Consider the following 22,377-nt stretch of genomic DNA (forward strand, 5'->3'; position numbering starts at 1 on the left):
ATACGTTTCTGTCCGAGTCTGATTCCCCTCCCTGGGGAGCAGGGAGGAGGAGAAGCAGTGGTGTGTTTTTCTCACAGCCTGGGAAAAATCGCCGGAACGGACCTCGTCTGTTTTCTTGCCGGGAGTCGCAGGGGGGAGGTCAGAAAGGAATTCAGCCGGTGCCTGGAAGACTGGCACATCCCTCTGACCAAGGCAGAATTCCAACAATTGGTAGCAGAGGATGGTTTCGATCCATCGACCTCTGCATCAAAAGAGTAGCAGAGCTACTGTATTCATCGCTCCATGAAAGCCTGAAGTGAGGGGCTAATCCCTCTGCAGCCAGAAGCTGACCAGACGAAGCTGACAGCCAAGCCACGGAGCCCAAAGGTATGAGGTTTTCAGGCTTAAAAGTGTGAATGCAGATTGATTCATTCTCTGCTTCACGGGGAGCAGCGTTTGGGAAAACAGCTCCAGTGAGAAGAGGCCTGCATTCCAGACATTCTTGTGGTTTCCTGTCCAAGGAAAGGAATGCACTGTTGCTAAGCAACGCCGGCCAGTTACTCGAGAGAGCTGCACAGTCAGGCTGTGCCTCAGAGGCAAAAACAAAGTTTGTTTTGACTTAGGCTCTCACGAACCCTTGGAAGAAACATTCCAACGCAGCCAGTGTCAGAGCTGCCAGGTGCACAAGAGTGTAAACAAACCAGCTTTTGGATTTTAGAGGCTTGTGTTTGAGAGTTAATGAAAGGACTCAAAATGGATGCAAAGAAGGGAAGTTTGCCTTCTCCATCCCTCCTGACCAATGACAATTATGCATCTTGGTCTATTAAGATGAAGGCTCTGCTGCAGAATCAGAGATTGTTTGGGGTGATTGAGAACCCCATTCCAGCAGCACCAACGCGTGCTTGGGAGTCACAGGATGTGAAGGCCAGAACGGCTATAATTCTGTGTGTGTCAGACTCTCAGCTTATCCATATACAGAATTTAGAGCACGTGAAAGATGTTTGGGACACGCTGAGAAGGACACATCAGAGAGATGCAGGTTCTTCAGCGTTGCTGTATTTTGAGAAGCTGACCAACCTGAGGCTTGCGCCTGATGGAGATGTTCAAGCGCACCTGACGGAAATGAAATATCTGCGTCAACAGATGGTGGAACGTAATTTCCGTCTGCAGGAGGAAGTGTTTTGCTTCATGGTGATAAACAGCCTGAATCGGACTTACAAAACCGTTGCCAGTCAGGTGGGGTACCTCCCAGCGAATGAATTGACTTCGGAGAGGGTCTTTGCCGTCGTTCTGAATGAACAGGACAGACTTGCCGCCCTGGAGGTCAAGGACAGGGGGAGACAGGAACGGAGTTCTGACACCCCTACTGCTGTTGCTACTGGAGAAAATGCTGTAGCTTTGAACGTTGTCCAATGTTACAATTGTGGACAAACTGGGCATCTTCAGCGGAACTGCAAGAAGCCACGTCAGAACAAAGGAGCCAAGGGAAGCTCCACAAAGTCTGAGGCGTCAGGCAAAAGTCATACCGTCTCAAAGGCAAAGACTGCAAAGGCCTTGATGTCGAAAGGAACCAAGCCAGAGGTGGAGAACGCTTTTGTCATAGACACGGGAGCAACGGTTCATATGTCCCCAAACAGACAGCTATTTTCGTCGTTTAAGAAGCAAAGCTTCGCTGTACAACAAGCCAACGGTCAAGAGCTGGAAGCCACCGGAATTGGGACTGTGTATCTTAAAAGTCTGAACTTGACTATAAACAATGTTTATTTGGTTCCAGAGTTGAAGTACAATCTGCTCAGCGTTTCGCAAATTGCCAAGAAGGGACTAAAACTGTCCTATGATGATAAGAACTGCGAGATCTACAAAGATGGAGAGTTGTATCTTTCTGCCAAAGAGAAAGATGGACTGTATTTGTTGACTTTTGATCAAAGTGATTACATGAATTGTAATTCTAACATGATCTCTTTTGCAGGTGTAGCTTAGAAGAACGCCAACCAGGTCACCTCGAGGGTCAACAGGGCATTTCAGCGGGTGTATGCTGATGTGATTGGAGAGCCAGTGTGGTGTAGTGGTTAAGAGCGGTAGTCTCATAATCTGGGGAACCGGGTTCGCGTCTCCGCTCCTCCACATGCAGCTGCTGGGTGACCTTGGGCCAGTCACGCTTCTCTGAAGTCTCTCAGCCCCACTCACCTCACAGAGTGTTTGTTGTGGGGGAGGAAGGGAAAGGAGAATGTTAGCCGCTTTGAGACTCCTTAAAGGGAGTGAAAGGCGGGATATCAAATCCAAACTCTTCTTCTTCTTCTTCTCTAGCACCTTCTAGAGGCAATGCAAAATATTACCTAATATGTGTTGATTCTTTCACAGGTTTTGTCTGGATTTATCTTTTGGAGAGACCAAAAGACGCCTTAGAAAGGTTTAAAGAGTTTTGTGACAAAGTCAAAAATAAGCATGATGCTGACATAGATTGTCTTTGCACAGATGAGAAGCCAATTTTTCTTTTACAGGATTTCCAGAGGTTCCTGAAGAAGAAAGGGATAAGACACAAAATTGCTAGTTCTGAAGAAGCTTGGAAGAAATGTGTCTGTGTTAGGGTGAACAAAGAATTGCAAAAGGGAATGCATGCACAATTGCTTAGTTCGCATCTGCCACATGAGTACTGGGCTGAGTCGCTAATGTCATTTACTTATACGTGGTTGAGAAAGTTTTCAAAAGAGTTGGGAAGTTCTCCTTTTGAGAAACTGTTCCACAGAAAACCTTCTGTTGCCCATTTCAAGGTTTTTGGGTCTCATGTGAGGACAGAAGCTCCAGGTGAGGTAAAGAATGCCAGAGGCATTTTTGTGGGTTATGAAAAGGGTCTCTACAGAGTAATTTTGACTGAATCTGGTCAGGTGATTCTCACAAAATTTCTAGAGAGTGCTCCTGAACAGGAGAGAGTGATTGTTCACACATTTCCCACAGGAGATGATGATGATTCTGATGATGATGATGATGATGATGAGTTTGATCTTATTGAGTTCAGTAGTACTGATGATGACAGCGATAGCTCAGACAGCTCAGTTGTCAGTCATTGAGAGGAAATCTCACATAATGACTAGACCCTCAGAAGAGGAGGATGAACCACTGATTAAGCTTAGTACTGGTTCTCCAGAGAGTTCAGAGGCTGAACCAGAAACCAAGGGAAAGCAGCACCTCTTACGTAGGTCTGAGAGAGCAACGAAGGGTGTACCACCCAAGAGGTATTCAAAGGAGTTTGCTAACCTAGCTATTGCATGTGTTGCTGTTGTAAATGACCAAGGTCAAATTGAAGCTGTGTCTGAGTCAGAGACAAAGGCACAACAGAGAGTTGCTAACCAAGGTAATGCAGATGCACTCATTCCTTGGAAGTCACACAACCAGAGAGGTACATTGGTGAAACCAATGGCGGGTAGTTCCAAGGGTGGAACTGAAACAACAGGGGAGTGTTATACATATAACAACTGTTTGTTTTCTTCTATGGATGACGCTTTGCTCGCTGCACGCATTGATTCTTTAGGGGGAGTATGTTACTATAAAGAAGCAATGCGGCAGCAAGAAGCAGCTAAGTCAGCTGCTTGTGGCTGCAAAGCCAAACAGGATGTGTGTGACTATTGCCATGGCAAGAAAGGGGCAGTCCATTGTCCGTATTGAGCACCGGATGTGAGCTCAGTGTGTGTCATATGATCTGTTTGCGTTATTATTTTTCTTTTTTGGTTTTCCCTCTGTATGACTTCTGTGATGGGAAGTAAGCTGCATCCTCTTAGTGAAGCTTTTTCCACATTCCAAGCACTGATATGGTTTCTCGCCTGTATGGACTCTTTGATGGGAAGTGAGATGTGCACTTTGACTAAAGCGCTTTCCACATCCCAAGCACTGATATGGTTTCTCCCCTGTATGGACTCTTAGATGGGAAGTGAGAATACCTCTCTGACGAAAGCTCTTTCCACATTCCAAGCACTGATATGGTTTCTCACCTGTATGAATTCTTTGATGGGAAGTGAGATGGGCCCCCTGGCTGAAGCTCTTTCCACATTCAAAGCACTGATAGGGTTTCTCCCCCGTATGAAGTTTTTGATGCAAACTAAGACTCTGCATATACCTGAAGCTCTTTCCACATTCCAGGCATGGATATGGTTTCTTGCCTGTAAGGACTCTTTGATGGGAAGTGAGATAACCTCTCTGACGAAAGCTCTTTCCACATTCCAAGCACTGATCGGGTTTCTCCCCTGTGTGAACTCTATGGTCCATAGTTAGATTGGAACTTTGACTGAAGCTCTCTCCGCATTCTAAGCATTGATAGGGTTCCTTCCCTGTATGAATTCTTTGATGGGAATTGAGACTGGAACTGTGACGAAAGGTCTTTAAACACTCAAGGCATTGAAAGGGTTTCTCCCCTGTATGAATTCTTTGATGGAAAGTGAGACTGTTCTTCCAGGTGAAGCTCTTTCCACATTCCAAGCACTGATAGGGTTTCCTTCCTGTATGAATTCTTTGGTGCAAAGTGAGCTTGGCCCGCTCCCGGAAGCTCCTTCCACATTCCAAACACTGATATGGTTTCTCCCCTGTATGAATTCTTTGGTGCAAAGTGAGACTGTGTCTGAGACTGAAGCTCTTCCCACATTTTAAGCACTGATATGGTTTCTCCCCTGTATGAATTCTTTGGTGCAAAGTGAGACTGTGTCTGAGACTGAAGCTCTTCCCACATTTTAAGCATTGATATGGTTTCTCCCCTGTATGAATTCTTTGATGGGAAGTGAGATGGGCCCCCTGACTGAAGCTCTTTCCACATTCAAAGCACTGATAGGGTTTCTCCCCCGTATGAAGTTTTTGATGCAAACTAAGAGACTGCATATGCCCGAAGCTCTTTCCACATTCCAGGCATGGATATGGTTTCTCGCCTGTATGGACTCTTTGATGGGAAGTGAGATCACCTCTCTGACGAAAGCTCTTTCCACATTCCAAGCACTGGTATGGTTTCTCGCCTGTATGGACTCTTTGATGGGAAGTGAGATTACATCTCTGACGAAAGCTCTTTCCACATTCCAAGCACTGATGGGGTTTCTCCCCTGTATGAATTCTGTTATGGGAAGTGAGCTGCACCCTCTGACGAAAGCTCTTTCCACATTCCAAGCACTGATAGGGTTTCTTCCCTGTATGAATTATTTGATGGGAAGTGAGATGTGCACTTTGACTAAAGCGCTTTCCACATTCCAAGCACTGATAGGGTTTCTCCCCTGTATGAATTATTTGATGGCAAGTGAGCATCTCTCTGTGACTGAAGCTCTTCCCACATTTCAAGCACTGATAGGGTTTCTCCCGTGTATGGACTCTTTGATGAGAATTTAGATTGCAACTTTGACTGAAGCTCTTTCCGCATTCTAAGCATTGATAGGGTTTCGTCCCTGTATGAATTCTTTGATGGGAAGTGAGACTGGAACTGTGACGAAAGCTCTTTCCACACTCAAGGCATTGAAAAGGTTTCTCCCCTGTATGAATTCTTTGATGGATACTGAGACCACCCTTCTGATTAAAGCTCTTTCCGCATTCTAAGCACTGATAGGGTTTCTCCCCTTTATGAATTCCTTGATGGGAAGTGAGACCGGAACTGTGACGAAAGCTCTTTCCACACTCAAGGCATTGAAAGGGTTTCTCCCCTGTATGAATTCTTTGATGAATACTGAGACCATCCTTTCGATTAAAGCTCTTTCCGCATTCTAAGCACTGATAGGGTTTCTCCCCTGTATGAATTCCTTGATGGGAAGTGAGACTGGAACTGTGACGAAAGCTCTTTCCACACTCAAGGCACTGAAAGGGTTTCTCCCCTGTATGAATTCTTTGATGGCAAGTGAGATTCTGACGGTGACTGAAGCTCTTCCCACATTCTCTGCACTGATACAATTTCTCTCCGCTGTTAGTTCTTTCATGTGAAGAGATTCTATCCCTCCGAACAAAGCTCTTTCCTTGATGTGAGGTGGACTGGGGGCTCTGGCAGATGTTCTCTCCGCACTTTGTATATTTATCTGACTTCTCTGCTATGTGAATTCTGTTGTGGTCCCCCTTGGTCTTCCCTTCCAATTCATCACCATCTACAATTAAGAGAAAAGCTAATTAGAGCCTCAGGAAGAACAAAGTTAATGAATGCTCGTGATAGAGGAGGAACTGAAGGGGGTTAGATGTGAGCCCTTACTATAGTTTTCACTGTTCGCTGGTATTAACTGACATATTGCTTAGTTTTTATCTGGGATAGATTTTGTTTGGCTCAATCCTGGAATCCACTCCATCTCCAATTTCCCTTAAAGCTCTGAGGCTGACATTTAAGAAGGCCTGGGCAGTTCAGACAACCTGGTCATTGCTTTAAAAGGCATGACTAGAAGGGAAAAAATTGCAGAGAAAACAGTGGATATCCCTCCATTCAGGCTTCATGGTGGGGATGTTAGAATCCCAAATGCTGTTGGTCTCCATCTAAATAGTGAAGGTTCATCACATAGAGGTATGTATGGACTTTCAAAGTTACTTGCTTAATTTCAGAACAGATATTATGATCCAACAGGAAGCGTTACCAAGAGGGTCCATGATCCCACGATTCTCCTCCTTGACTTCCTTACGCAGAGCTCTCTGGTCAAGATCCAGCAAATTGTCTGTGAAACAAACAGCAACATTCACCTTCACCTGCACACTCCCCACCAGCTGTTGCCTCAATCTAAATTTGGTCTAAATTTTAATTTATACCTAAATCACTCTCTTCAGTTTGAACCCCACTCCCATTTTCAAGAGTAGACTAACTCTGTATTGTTTCATTGGTGACAAAAGAGGAAAAGTGACTAACTCACTCTTAATCTAAACACAACAGCCGCAAGAGCTCCTGACTAGGCATTCAGCTATGCTATGTTGAATCTTCTCTGTTCTCTCCTGTTTCCCTTTTTTTCTTTCAATTTAAACCAATTCAGGAACCCAGAACTCATACACTGACCACTAATGGTGAACCATATGCTAGAGATACTTGGTCTACATATTTGTATATTAGTCCTATGATCCTTGTTTTTAAAAGCAAATAAAAAGTTATTCCCCCCTTCATGGATCACTGCCTTGCCGTGGCGAAGGGGCTTGAATAACTCAGAGAAGCTATGAGCTATGCCGTACAGGGCCACCCAAGATGAACAGGTCATAGTGGAGAGTTTTGACCAAACGTGATCCACCTGGAGCAGGAACCGGCAAGCCAACTCGAGTATCCCTGCCAAGAAAACTCCATGGAGAAAGACAACAGGCATACAGTGGTGCCTCGCAAGACGAAATTAATCTATTCCGCAAGTCTCTTCGTCTAGCGGTTTTTTCGTCTTGCGAAGCAAGCGCATTGACGGCTTAGCGGATTAGCGCTATTAGCGGCTTATCGGATCAGCTGATAAGCGGCTTAGCGATTTAGAAAAAGGGGGAAGGGGAAAAAACCCGCAGGAACTCGCAAGCCCATAGGAAAATTCGTTTTGCGAAGCGCCTCCAAAACGGAAAACCCTTTCGTCTAGCGGGTTTTCCATCTTGCGAGGCGTTCGTCTTGCGGGGCACCACTGTATAAAAGTTATGACACTGGAAGATGAGCCCCTCAGGTCGGAAGGCGTCCAACATGCTACTGAGGAAGAACGGAGGACAAGTACAAGTATATTCAGAGCTGATGAAGCAGCTGGGCCAAAGCCGAAAGGTCGCTCAGTTGCGTATATGCCTGGAAGCGAAAGGAAAGTCCAATGCTGTAAAGAAAAATATTGCATAGGAACCTGGAATGTAAGAACCGTGAACCTTGGTAAGTTGGATGTGGTCAAAAATGAGATGGCAGGAATAAATATTGACATCCTGGGCATCAGTGAACAAAAATGGACAGGAATGGGCAAATTCAGTTCGAATGACCATCATATTTACTACTGTGGGCAAGAAGCCCGTAAAAGAAATGGAGTGGCCCTCATAGTCAACAAAAGAGTGGCGAAAGCTGTACTGAGATGCAATCTCAAAAATGATAGAATGATCTCGATACAAATCTAAGGCAGACCTTTTAACATCACAGTAATCCAGGTTTATGCACCAACCACTGGTGCTGAAGAAACTGAAACTGACCAATTCTATGATAATAATAATAATAATAATAATAATAATAATAATAATAATAATTTATTATTTATACCCCGCCCATCTGGCTGGGCCTCCCCAGCCACTCTGGGCGGCTTCCATAAAAACCAAAAATACAGTAAAATATCAAACATTAAAAACTTCCCTGAACAGGGCTGCCTTAAGATGTCTTCTGAATGTCAGGTAGTTGTTTATCACTTTGACATCTGCTGGAAGGGCGTTCCACAGGGCGGGTGCCACTACCGAGAAGGCCCTCTGCCTGGTTCCCTGTAGATTTGCTTCTCGCAATGAGGGAACCGCCAGAAGGCCCTCGGCGCTGGACCTCAGCGTCCAGGCAGAATGATGGGGGTGGAGACGCTCCTTCAGGTATACTGGACGGAGGCCGTTTAGGGCTTTAAAGGTCAGCACCAACACTTTGAATTGTGCTCGGAAACATACTGGGAGCCAATGTAGGTCTTTCAAGACCGGTGTTATATGGTCTCGGCGGCCGCTCCCAGTCACCAGTCTAGCTGCCGCATTCTGGATTAGTTGTAGTTTCCGAGTCACCTTCAAAGGTAGCTCCGCGTAGAGTGCATTACAGTAGTCCAAGTGGAAGATAACCAGAGCATGCACCACTCTGGCGAGACAGTCCGCAGGCAGATAGGGTCTCAGCCCACGTACCAGATGGAGCTGGTAAACAGCTGCCCTGGACACAGATTTGACCTGTGCTTCCATGGACAGCTGTGAGTCCAAAATGACTCCCAGGCTGCGCACCTGGTCCTTCAGGGGCACAATTACCCCATTCAGGACCAGGGAATCCTCCACACCTGCCCGCCTCCTGTCCCCCAAAAACAGTACTTCTGTCTTGTCAGGATTCAACCTCAATCTGTTAGCCGCCATCCATCCTCCAACCGCCTCCAGACACTCACACAGGACCTTCACCGCCCTCACTGGTTCTGATTTAAAAGAGAGGTAGAGCTGGGTATCATCCGCATACTGATGAACACCCAGCCCAAACCTCCTGATGATCTCTCCCAGCGGCTGCATGTAAATGTTGAAAAGCATGGGGGAGAGGACAGAACCCTGAGGCACCCCACATGTGAGAGCCCAGGGGTCTGAACACTCATCCCCCACCACCACCTTCTGAACACGGCCCAGGAGGAAGGAGCGGAACCACTGTATGACAGTGCCCCCAGCTCCCAGCCCTTCAAGACGGTCCAGAAGGATGTTATGGTCGATGGTATCAAACGCCGCTGAGAGATCCAGCAGAACTAGGAAACAGCTCTCACCTTTGTCCCTAGCCTGCCGGAGATCATCAACCAGTGCGACCAAGGCAGTTTCAGTCCCATGATGAGGCCTGAATCCCGACTGGAAGGGATCCAAATGGTCCGCTTCTTCCAGGCGTGCCTGGAATTGTTCGGCAACCGCTTGCTCGATCACCTTGCCCAAGAATGGAAGATTTGAGCCTGGACGATAGTTGGCCATCGTGGCCGCATCTAAAGATGGTTTTTTAAGAAGCGGTTTAATAACTGCCTCTTTCAGCGGGTCTGGGAAGGCTCCCTCACAGAGGGAAGCATTCACCACCCCACAAAGCCCATCGCCCAGTCCTTCCGGGCTAGCTTTTATAAGCCAGGATGGGCAAGGATCCAGGAGACAGGTGGTTGGTTTCACTCGTCCAAGCAGCCTGTCCACATCCTCGGAGGTAACAGATTGGAATTGATCCCACTCAACTTGACTAGACAGAACTCTAGCACTCTCCCGCCCCGGTCCTGCTCCCACGGTGGAGTCTACTTCTTCCCGAATCTGAGCGATTTTATCTGCAAAAAACTTTGCAAAATCATTGCAGGAGAACATGTGGCCCGTACTGGGCCCTGATGTTGCAGGTGGTTCCGCTAAATTGTGAACCACCTGAAAAAGTCTCCTGCTGCTGTTTTCTGCAGATGCAATAGAGGCGGTGAAGAAATTCTTCTTCGCCGTCGCTATCGCCACTTGGTACGCTCGACATTGAGCTCTAACCTGTGTCCAGTCAGATTCGGAATGAGTTATCCACCACCAGCGCTCTAGCCGTCTCAATGATTGTTTCATTGCCCTCAGATCCGTGGAAAACCACGGGGCTGTCCGGGCTCCATGCAATCGGAGAGGGCGCTTCGGAGCCAAATAGTCAATAGCCCTGGTTAACTACACATTCCAGCGGGCCACCAGGGAATCAGCTGAAAGGCCATCAACATGGGATAAAGCATCCCCTACCACTCTCTGGAAACCATTTGGATCCATTAAGTGGCGGGGGCGGACCATCCGAATTGGTCCCACCTCCCTGCAGAGGGGATGGGTCGCAGAGAAGTCCAGTTGCACCAGGAAGTGATCTGACCATGGCACTTCTTTTGTTTCGCTTTTACTTAGTGTCAGATCACCAACATCCATAGAGGTAAACACCAGGTCCAAGGCATGTCCGCGGCTATGGGTTGGGCCAGACTTATTTAGGGACAGCCCCATGGAGGCCATGCTTTCCACGAAGTCCCGAGCGGCCCCTTGTAAGGTCGTGTCGGCATGGATGTTAAAATCCCCTAGGACAACCAAGCTAGGTGTCTCCAGGAGAACATCCGCCACGACATGAAGCAGCTCGGGCAGGGAATCCTTGGTGCAGTGGGGAGGTCGGTACACCAAAAGGAATCCTGTACTGCCCCTATTGCCCAACTTCCAGAACATGCACTCGGAAAACTGGGTCTTCCCAATAGGACGCCTGGTGCAAACTGATGACTTTCTAAAAATCACTGCAACCCCCCCCTCCCCGCCCACATGACCTGGGTTGCTGTACGTAAGAGAAACCTGGTGGACAAGCAGCGGCAAGGACAGGCCCATCTGCTTCATCCAACCAAGTCTCTGTTACACATGCCAGGTCAAGTCCTCCATCCATGATCAAGTCATGGATGGCAGTGGTCTTATGAATCATTGACCTGGCATTGCACAGCAGCACCTTCAGGTCATGTGGGTATCCCTTGCTGATTCTAGTATCCATCCGGTCAGGACCAGACCCGAAGGCAGGAATAGTCCTCAGATAATGACTAAACCTGCCCCCTCTGTAATGACATGGTCTAGTCTTAGCGTAACTCCTCCTCCTACCCGTGATAACTGAGATCGGTTGTCCCCATGCATCCCCCCCTGTGGAACATGACTTACAACACCTTATAGAAATGACACCAAACAAGGATGTTCTTCTCATTATAGGGGATTGGAATGCTAAAGTAGGGACTCAAGAGATACAAGGAACAACTGGCAAGTTTGATATTAGAGTTCCAAACAAAGCAGGGCAAAGGCTGATAGAGTTCTGCCAAGAGAACAAGCTGGTCATCACAAACACGCTTTTCCAACAACACAAGAGACGACTCTACACATCGACATCACCAGATGAGCAGCATCAAAATCAGATTGATTATATTCTCTGCAGCCAAAGATGGAGAAGCTCTATACAGTCAGCAAAAACAAGACCTGGACCTGACTGTGGCTCAGATCATCAGCTTCTTATAGCAAAATTCAAGCTTAAACGGAAGAAAGTAGGAAAAACCACTGGGCCAGTAAGATACAATCTAAATCAAATCCCTTATGAATACACAGTGGAAGTGAGGAACAGGTTTAAGGATTTAGATTTGGTGGACAGAGTGCCTGAAGAACTATGGATGGAGGCTCGTAACATTATACAGGAGGCAGCAACTAAAACCATCCCAATGAAAAGGAAATGCAAGAAAGCAAAGTGGTTGCCCAACGAGGCCTTACAAATAGCGGGGGAGAGAAGGCAAGCAAAATGCGTGGGAGATAGTGAAAAATACAGGAAATTGAATGCAGATTTCCAAAAAATAGCAAGGAGAGACAAGAAGGCCTTCTTAAACGAGCAATGCAAAGAAATAGAGGAAAACAATAGAATGGGAAAAACCAGAGGTCTGTTCAAGAAAATTGGAGATATGAAAGGAACATTTCGTACAAAGATTACCATAATAAAAGACAAAAGTGGTAAGGACCTAACAGAAGCAGAAGACATGAAGAAGAGGTGGCAAGAATACACAGAGGAATTATACCAGAAAGATATGGATGCCTCGTACACCCCAGGTAGTGTGCTTGCTGACCTGCCGATACAGCGTCAGGGCTCCGGCAATCACGGCAAGCCTCTTCACACCCGGCTGGTCCCCTCGACACCCCACTACCTGTAGGGCACTTTTTTGGGGGGGGGTGTCTAACCCTGGCACTCACCCCCACTGCTCAAAAGCCCCGGTAACAGTCGTCTTTTAGACGGATGGCTCACACCGCCTTGCCATTTCCCTTCGCAGACAAATCGGAAGCCCAGGATCAGGTTACTTTCAAGAGTCATGACTGCCTGAAGGATCGGTCAGTTGTCTGACATTGTAGAGCATTCAATCACGGTACTGGTTTTAGATATTTTGAGCTGCCAGTACGTTGTGGTGGTCGGGGAGCTGTGATGTATTCCTAGCTCAAATTGCCTGCAGATGTCAAAGGTGCAGACAGGCAGGTGGAGGAGCCCAAAATGGTGCCATCCTGAACAAGCCCCAATACCTCTCCGGTTCCATCCATGTCCCCATCTCCCCTCCCCTGGAACTCACCAGATCTCTCAGAGGTCCCTGGGAGGGAACACTCAGAGGTTGTGAGGAGGGATGCAGGAGACAACCTGACCAGGTCAACTGTCCATCTTCCCCCTTCCATCCTTACGAGCTTTGCAGGATCCGTCTCTTTCATTCTTCCTGAACAGTCAAGAAGCCAAAACAAGCTGCAGGGTCCTGGGAGAGAGGAAGAAGCAAAGGGAGCCTCAGAGGCCCTGCAGGGATTCTCTTTCCCTAGATATTCTCCTGCCCCTGGAGAAGCACAAATGGGGCAGCCCCTTCCCAAGAGAAGCCCCATTTCTAAACATCTCCAGTGATTCCAATTTCCTCTGTATGCTCCTCACCCCACTTGCAAGCCTGGCATGGTCTGCACAGTAGTGACCTCAGAGTAGATCCCATTGAACTCAGTGGGGATAACTGACAGAACTTGGTAAAAAAACCAGTCACCGTCCTGTCTCCAAGCTTGAAAACTGAAACCCCAGATCATGGGCGGAAAAGAGCAGAGTAGATATTACATGTAGGTGCCCCCATGCTAGGTGCTCTGTATGGAGAGCCCTGTTCACAATCTTTGAGCTCTCTCATCACAAGCCAGACAGATGTTGTGGCCGTATCCACCTCTGTCAGGTGTTGCATGGGGTCCAAATCTGTATGTGGAAGCAGAGGAGCCGGTGATGCCACATTTTTGAAATATCAGGAAACTAATACACCTCTCCTCCTTAGATATCGCCTGTGCTTATACACCATCTTCGCAAGTCTCCAGTCCCAAAATGTGGCCCCCACCCTGGCACGGAAGCAATCAAAGTATAGATCTTCCACATGTCCTAAATCTGCAGTGTTCTTAAGAACACCAGGCATGTATATCCTCCAAAAACTCCAGAGGTGAGCTTTACGCTCCTCTTGTGACAAGATTCCCAAAGGCTTAGGGTAGCTTGACATAACTAGTCTATTTTGCGATAGCACCAATGTCCCCTGTTAGTAGTAGGAGCCACACAATGACTGATAATCCCTCTTTTGTCCCAGAAGGTGGGGAGTAGGTGTCTTTCATCCTTGCTTTATTCTTCTTGATAATACATAAATAAATGTCCCCTTCTGTATCTTACATTTTTCTAAGAGAGTATTATTCACAATCATGCTTGCCATGTATAGATTATTTCCCTTTAGAAAAGCCTCTCCAATCCCTGGCTCCTGCGGGAGGGAGTTCCACTTTTACCTACACACTGCGGAAGTTATGAGTTTAATGCGAATAAAACATTGTGCAATAGAAGCAGCTGCGGAGAAACTCCGGGATGGGAAACATCCTTGAAAGCTCCCTCTGGGATCAGAGAGAGAAAAGTTGGCAGACCTGCCACCCAGAGCCCCCTCCTTCTCCTCCCTGTACTGCCTCACCCCCTTCAGGACAAGATCTTGGGGTCCTTAAGGCGGCTTTCCATCCTCTCCTCTCAAGGAAGGCAGCTCCGTTCCCTTGAACCCTGGCAAGCCCAGTGCAGCCAGCTCAGCCCTCTGGCTCCCCCCTTTTCTCCACGGAGGGGCCCCAGGCGTGGCCCCCGCCCAAAGAGGCTTCCCTTGAGGCTCTGGGCTGGAGACCTGAGCTGATCTGGAGGAGGAATATTCTGGCAGAGGGAAAGGCCGGCCTGGCAGGGGCTCCTCCACTGGAAGGGGCATTCTGGGCATGCCCTCCCCCCCCGACCCCTCCCTCCTTCCCCAAAGAGGATGCCAAGGAAGAGCAGAGCTGCAGACCCCCTGGAAACTCGCCCCCTCCCAGGCTTAGAGGGAGGAAATGGGGGGGCAGGACCCTCTGCTCCCAGACTTGGGGGTCTCCCCCTGCAGCCCCGGGACCCCCTTCTCCCATGGGCACCCCAAGGGGGAAGAGAGGGGAGGAGACTCACCGGATTCTTCCCAGGAGGGAAACCGAGGCAGCGCGGGGAGGAGACAAGAGAGAAAAGACGGGACTGGGCACGGAGGGAGGGGATTCTCCTCTGGAGGACCCGCCCCGCCTCTCTACTTCCGGTCCTCTCTAGGACTCCCACTCTGTTGGATTTAACCCTTCGCAAGCTGAGCACAGCCCCCCGGCTGGCTGGCTGGCTGTCCTCCTTCCCTCCCAGAATCCGGGGGTCCGGGGCATGTGCAGAGTTCTCTGTGATTCTCGGCTCAGAGGCCCTGAAGAGAGCAGCTTAGTGCCCTGCCCCCAGATGGGTGGGGTATAAATAAAATAATAATAATGCTTCAGCTGGGTTCTGGGTTCAAGCCCCACTTTAGGCATCCCAAAGGGTTGGGCTGGATGACCCTCGACCCCCCTGTGAATCTGTTAAATGCAAATCAATCAATCAGAACACTCCCCACTTGGAGAACTCGCTCCAGACTCAGAAAGGGACCTTCCGTGGGGACAAAGGTCGGGTTCTGCATTCAGGCAGGAAGACTCGGAGGGACAAATATCCGATGGGGCGCCCCCACCTGGCTGCTCTCCCTCCCGCCCCCTTCCCAAATTCGGGAGGAGTGTTGGAGGCAGCTTCCTTCCCGCTGTTTCCGATTCAACTTCAGAATCTTAGAATTCAGAGAACCGTAGAGTTCTGGAGTTGGAAGGGACCCCTGAGGGTCATCTAGTCCAGGCGGGGGAAGGTGGGGCGGCATGGCCAGGATCCGGGAGGGGAATTTGGCCCGGGATAGTCCCTCCGCTTTCTTCGCTTGGGGGGAGCATGGTCCCCTTTGGCTCTGCTTTGTCCCCAGCGATGCCCAAGGGGATCCTCCATGGACAGAGCCAGTCTACCTTGGAAGGGGGGAGAAGGAGAATGGGAGGACGCTCTTCAACTCCTGCCAGGAGGCTGGGCTAGGTGGGCCCTGGTCCTGATCCAGCAGGGCTCTTCTTATGGAGCCTCCAAGCCCACAAGCACTCTACCCAGACGGCTCTGTTCTATGGGGCGTTGGGCTGCTGTGAGGACAGGAGGCTGGGCTAGGGGGGAGGGGTCCCCTTGGTCCGGACCCAGATGCTGCTGCTGCTGCTGATGATGATGATAATGATTTGGGGCTCCCCTGAGGTCCTTCCGCTCCTAGAATCACGCCCAGGGGGCATCTAGCCCACCCCCCTTTTTCTCCTCCTCTTCGCAGGAGCGTCATTTGGCAGAACCTTGCCTCTGGTGGCCAAGCTGGGCTTCTGGTTCCTGGAGGAGGCTGGGGGCAGAGGCTCAATCATGCCCACTGCCCTCAAGCAGCGCCCCGCCATTTTGTTCCTGCCCCCATCCAGGAGACGCCTGGAAGAATCAGTCCTAGAGTCCGAGTTGCCCCCGAAGGTCGAGGCCAGCCTGGTCTTCCAGGTCCTGGGTCTGGAGACCCCCACCCTTAAAATAAAAACCAGGCCTGCCCTTTGCAAAGCCCAGCCTGCCCCCTTCCCCTCCCTTCTCCTTCACCTTGAAGCACCTCTAAATTCAGCCTCACTGTGATATACCCATTTCACAGGCGCCACAACTGAGGCTGGGAAACTGCACCCATTTCGCTGTGGGGCTGATGCGGCATTTCCCAACCTGGGCATGAGTTAATTATTATGCCCCCCCCCCCACACACCCTTGATTTGTCTCCTTTCCAGCACTCCTGCGTTAAGAAGTAAAATTAAATTAAATGATTCTCTGGATCTTCAGTGTCAGCAAACGCTCCTTCCCCAATCTGTTTTTAAACCACCAGTGTCAGAATTGGTTTCTTTGGAGGTTTTCCAAAGGGAGGCTGGAAGGCCAAATGTCAGGGGTTCTTTATTGCAGGGGGTGGGACTAGATGTCCGTTGGGGTCCAACCTCACAGTTGTTTACTATTATTATTAGTTCCTTTTTAAAAGATCAGTGTTGAACAACACTAAACAACAACACACTATATCATTATAAGAGTTAACAATTCCAATTCCATATATGCTTATCTAATGTCTAGGTGATATTATTATCCAAAAACATGTATGTTGATTCCTAACCTACTATATTTGGTATAAATGCATTCCAACTCTACAACTCTTTCTGATCATTTTATAATGGCCTTGTAGCGGATCCCACCTCAAGCCTCCCATTAATAAAGTTGCATTATGTCCCTGCTAATGGCCCCCAATGAAATATAGTGGATCTGCCTCATGGTACACCCATTAAATGAATTTCTGTCATTGACCACAGCATCTCTTGTGTGAGGGAAAACTTGGTGATTTAGAATCTTGGTCTGAAGCTGAACAAACACAAAAATTTCTATTGTCCCAAAAAAACCTGCTGTCAGGAGATGTGTTCTTTCTGGCGGAAGTCAACTTATTCCTTCAACTTGGAGGATGTCACGGCACTAAACGCAGCAGGACAGCCACAGCTTTTCTTCTGCTCCGCTTGCCAAAAAGCAGTTGCTCCACTTCAGGCAGATGTTCCGCTTTCTAGAAATGGGGGCCAAATGTTCCCTGGGTTTCTGCTTCTTCCCTCTCGCTCCTTCCCTGAGTTGTGTCCCCATTCAATCCTTGGGACGCAGCCCTGCTTCCATCACAGATTCAGACTTGGGGGGGGGGGTTCGTGAGCGAGGGGCCCTTTTCCTCTGCTCTCCTCCCTCTCAGCCACTCATAACCCACCTACTTTCAGCAGCAGCCAGAAGCATCATAACCAGACACTGGAGAGACCTGTCAGGAGTAAGCATGGACCAATGGTACCAAATAGTATGGGAAGCAGCCTTACTAGAAAAAATAATAAAAATGATTTGGAAGGGGGGGAAATGGGCTCTGCTTCGGCATGCTGTGCCCCCTCCCAAAACATCTGTAAACTAAACGTCACGGTAAGAAAAAATTCTATCTTAAAATGTATTGCTGATTCATTTTTTGAAAGTTTTAAAGAGTTGTTTCTACCAATAATTATATTCAGTCTCATTATAAATCACTTTTTTATTTTTTAAGAAACCTGTCATGTATATGTAGTAGAAATTCAAAAAGTGGTTCCCAGACTGGAGGTTATCCACACAGAAACCCAAAAGAAAAGGAGGAAGTCTCCAAGTAGAAAGATAGGCCTTTATTGAAATAAAAATGTGTCTGCAAAGAACCACATCCCTCATTCCTTTTTTTTAATTAAAATATTTTATTAACATATAAAACGCATACATGTACACAGTACATAAAGTGGTACCTCAGGTTACATACACTTCAGGTTACATACTGTCAGGGGCTCAGGAGCAGAGGCACAGGAGAGGGAGGAAATGGAGAGCGAGGGGGAGGAATCCGAGGGGAGCGTAGGCGGTGACAGTGGTCCGAGGGATTCCATGAGCCTCTCCAGCGAATCGGAAGATTCACAGAAGGGAGCGCCGATGGCCAGGGCAAGGGGGGTGCCAAGGGGGAAACCCCAGAAGGAAGGGGCCAGCGGGGACTCCCAGAGCAGCAGTTGGAAATCAGGACCAGCTTCCCCACCAGAGCGCAGTGGGGGGGAGGAGTCCCAGGCATCGGGACCAGTGCTCTCACCACCAGCGAGAGGAGATGAGTCAGGAGTGACCACGCCTCCATCGGAGAGCGGGGAAACGGTCAAGAGGAAAGTTACCGGCTGGGCGCGTGCGCCAAGTTCAAATGTACAGGCGAGCGGCACAGCAGGTAGCCCGGATAGGGAACCAGGTCCTAAAGCCCGCCGGAAGGAGGGGCAAGAATCAGGGGGGTCAGCGTCAGAAGAGTCCAGAAAGGATGAAACCCCAGGGGGCAGACGGACCCAGAGGAGGAAAGAACAACGGAAGAGGTGGAGTAAGGCTAGAGTCTTAAACTGGTGTTCAGGGGGCGGAGACTCAGATGGAGCTTCGCCGGTCTAGGTTCTAAGACGTAGAGTTGCACGCTGTGGTTTGGAAATGGAAACTAATCTTCAATAAAGACTTTTGTACATTATCACTGACTAGCGTTGGTCCTCTGTGAGCTGGGACCTAGAGGCAACTCTGACACATACGTTTCAGGTTACAGACTCCGCTAACCCAGAAATAGTACCTCAGGTTAAGAACTTTCCTTCAGGATGAGAACAGAAATTGTGTTCCGGCGGCGCGGCGGCAGCAGGAGGCCCCATTAGCTAAAGTTGTGCTTCAGGTTAAGAACAGTTTCAGGTTCAGAACGGACCTCCGGAACGAATTAAGTTCTTAACCCGAGGTACCACTCTGTAAACAATACCTTATTTCCTAACATAAAGCATACCTAACATTACTCTATATTATACTTACCTATACTATACATACAAACACACCTACCCCACATGAACAGCCGCAAGGTGACTTGAGCCAGTGTGGTGTAGTGGTTAAGAGCGGTAGACTCGTAATCTGGGGAACCGGATTCGCTTCCCCGCTCCTCCACCTCACTGTTTGTTGTGGGGGAGGAAGGGAAAGGAGAATGTTAGCCGCTTCGAGACTCCTTCGAGTAGTGATAAAGCGGGATATCAAATCCAAACTCTTCTTCTTCCAGCCATTCTTGTTACGCTACTTTATTTTTCCAATTGACTTAAACGCATTTCATTATTTCTTTAATCTCTCTTTACTTTACTCTCCTTTCACTCTAATCATGTTCTGAATTCTCTGTCTTCACTTGCTCCTCTTTTACCTCACATTCTAGGAGCAAATCATATAGTTTGGAAATATGTTTACTTTTAGATTAGATTAAGTACTCATCCAATCTTGAAATTTCTTTCTCAAATCCCTTTTGTTTATCTTTTGCCAATCTCTGATTAATTTAAAGAACTGCAGCCAATTGTTCAAATATCTCCTAACTTCCTTATATTTTTTTCAATTTAAGTTTATTATTTTCCTTTCCCAGTAATCCTTATATGCTGCCCAGTTGTTATTCATATTCTTTCTCTTTACGGTCATGATTTCTAAGGTGAGGTCCACCAAGGTGTTTTTCTGAGAATCAGAACTTACAGGGTTAAACAGCCTGCCTTCTGAGAGGTGTGGCTTAGTCCTGCTGGCCACATGACCCGGAAGCTGTACACGGCTCCCTCAGCCAATAAAGCGAGATGATCGCCGCAACCCCAGAGTCGTCAGCCTGGACTGGAACTAAGGGTCAAGGGTCCCTTTATCTTTACCTAAAGCTTCTTTAGATCAGAAAGAAGCCGGTGTATGGACCTGTTATTTATTGCACCTACACAAGGCACACCACTGCTGCAATACTCTGCTTGAAACTGGGAAGAAGAAGAAGAAGAAGAAGAAGAAGAAGAAGAAGAAGAGGAGGAGGAGGAGGAGGAGGAGGAGTTTGGATTTGATATCCCGCCTTTCACTCCCTTTCCCCTTCATGGATCACTGCCTTGCCATGGCGAAGGGGCTTGAATAACTCAGAGAAGCTATGAGCTATGCCGTGCAGGGCCACCCAAGATGGACAGGTCATAGTGGAGAGTTTTGACCAAACGTGATCCACCTGGAGGAGGAACCGGCAAGCCACTCCAGTATCCCTGCCAAGAAAACTCCATGGACAAAGACAACAGGCATATAAAAGATATGACGCTGGAAGATGAGCCCCTCAGGTCGGAAGGCGTCCAACATGCTACTGGGGAAGAGCGGAGGGCAAGTACAAGTAGATCCAAAGCTGATGAAGCGGCTGGGCCAAAGCCGAAAGGACACTCAGTTGCGGATATGCCTGGAAGCGAAAGGAAAGTCCAATGCTGTAAAGAAAAATATTGCATAGGAACCTGGAATGTAAGAACCATGAACCTGGGTAAGTTGGAGGTGGTAAAAAATGAGATGGCAAGAATAAATATTGACATCCTGGGCATCAGTGAACTAAAATGGACGGGAATGGGTGAATTCAGTTCGGATGACCATCATATCTACTACTGTGGGCAAGAAACCCGTAAAAGAAATGGAGTGGCCCTCATAGTCAACAAAAGAGTGGCGAAAGCTGTACTGGGATGCAATCTCAAAAATGATAGAATGATCTCGATACGAATCCAAGGCAGACCTTTTAACATCACAGTAATCCAAGTTTATGCACCAACTACTTGTGCTGAAGAAACTGAAATTGACCAATTCTATGAAGACTTACAAGACCTTATAGAAGTGACACCAAAGAAGGATGTTCTTCTCATTATAGGGGATTGGAATGCTAAAGTAGGGAGTCAAGAGATAAAAGGAACAACTGGCAAGTTTGGCCTTGGGGATCAAAACGAAGCAGGGCAAAGGCTAATAGAGTTCTGTCAAGAAAACAAGCTGGTCATCACAAACACGCTTTTCCAACAACACAAGAGACGACTCTACACATCGACATCACCAGATGGGCAGCATCAAAATCAGATTGATTATATTCTCTGCAGCCAAAGATGGAGAAGCTCTATACAGTCAGCAAAAACAAGACCTGGAGCTGACTGTGGCTCAGATCATCAGCTTCTTATAGCAAAATTCAAGCTTACACTGAAGAAAGTAGGAAAAACCACTGAGCCGGTAAGATACAATCTAAGTCAAATCCCTTATGAATACACAGTGGAAGTGAGGAACAGGTTTAAGGATTTAGATTTGGTGGACAGAGTGCCTGAAGAACTATGGATGGAGGCTCGTAACATTATACAGGAGGCAGCAACGAAAACCATCCCAATGAAAAGGAAATGCAAGAAAGCAAAGTGGCTGTCCAATGAGGCCTTACAAATAGCGGGGGAGAGAAGGCAAGCAAAATGCGAGGGAGATGGTGAAAGATACAGGAATTTGAATGCAGATTTCCAAAGAATAGCAAGGAGAGACAAGAAGACCTTCTTAAACGAGCAATGCAAAGAAATAGAGGAAAGCAATAGAATGGGAAGAACCAGAGATCTGTTCAAGAAAATTGGAGATATGAAAGGAACATTTCGTACAAAAATTTCCATAATAAAGGACAAAAGTGGAAAGGACCTAACAGAAGCAGAAGACATCAAGAAGAGGTGGCAAGAATACACAGAGGAATTATACCAGAAAGAAATGGATGTCTCGTATACCCCAGGTAGTGTGGTTGCTGACCTTGAGCCAGACATCCTGGAAAGTGAAGTCAAATGGGCCTTAGGAAGCACTGCAAATAACAAGGCCAGTGGAAGTGATGGTATTCCAGCTGAACTATTTAAAATTTTAAAAGATGATGCTGTTAAGGTGCTACACTCAATATGCCAGCAAGTTTGGAAAACTCAGCAGTGGCCAGAAGATTGGAGAAGATCAGTCTACATCCCAATCCCAAAGAAGGGCAGTGCCAAAGAATGCTCCAACTACCGCACAATTGCACTCATTTCACACGCTAGCAAGGTTATGCTTAAAATTCTACAAGGAAGGCTCAAGCAGTATGTGGACCGAGAACTCCCAGAAGTGCAAGCTGGATTTAGAAGAGGCAGAGGAACCAGAGACCAAATTGCAAACATGCGCTGGATTATGGAGAAAGCTAGAGAGTTCCAGAAAGACATCTACTTCTGCTTCATTGACTATGCAAAAGCCTTTGACTGTGTCGACCACGGCAAACTATGGCAAGTTCTTAGAGAAATGGGAGTGCCAGATCACCTCATCTGTCTCCTGAGAAATCTCTATGTGGGACAAGAAGCTACAGTTAGAACTGGATATGGAACAACTGATTGGTTCAAAATTGGGAAAGGAGTACGACAAGGCTGTATTTTGTCTCCCTGCTTATTTAACTTATATGCAGAATTCATCATGCGAAAGGCTGGGCTGGATGAATCCCTAGCCGGAATTAAGATTGCCGGAAGAAATATCAACAACCTCAGATATGCAGATGACACAACCTT

General features: G+C 47.7%; 2 protein-coding genes across 2 annotated transcripts in view; both read right to left on the reverse strand.

Annotated features, from left to right (window-relative positions):
• Positions 1-22,377, reverse strand: part of LOC310836670 (uncharacterized protein) — a 64,642-nt gene that overhangs the window by 22,992 nt on the left and 19,273 nt on the right. The window contains exon 5 of the mRNA XM_083722344.1: positions 3,966-4,898. Coding sequence (XP_083578470.1) covers positions 3,966-4,898 — 933 coding nt within the window. The remainder of the gene's footprint in view (positions 1-3,965; positions 4,899-22,377) is intronic.
• LOC310839553 (uncharacterized protein) lies at positions 5,072-14,910 on the reverse strand (the record flags this gene model as incomplete). Its single annotated transcript, XM_083728189.1, has 5 exons — positions 14,573-14,910; positions 12,690-12,863; positions 6,552-6,629; positions 5,178-6,077; positions 5,072-5,085 (listed from the first exon to the last, which is right to left on the reverse strand). The coding sequence occupies exons 2-5, from the start codon at positions 12,820-12,822 to the stop codon at positions 5,072-5,074; spliced, it is 1,125 nt and encodes a 374-aa protein (XP_083584315.1). The 5' UTR covers positions 12,823-12,863; positions 14,573-14,910.

This window comes from Podarcis gaigeae (genome assembly GCF_964106915.1).
Source record: "Podarcis gaigeae genome assembly, chromosome: 2".
NCBI classification, from domain to species: Eukaryota; Metazoa; Chordata; class Lepidosauria; order Squamata; family Lacertidae; genus Podarcis; species Podarcis gaigeae.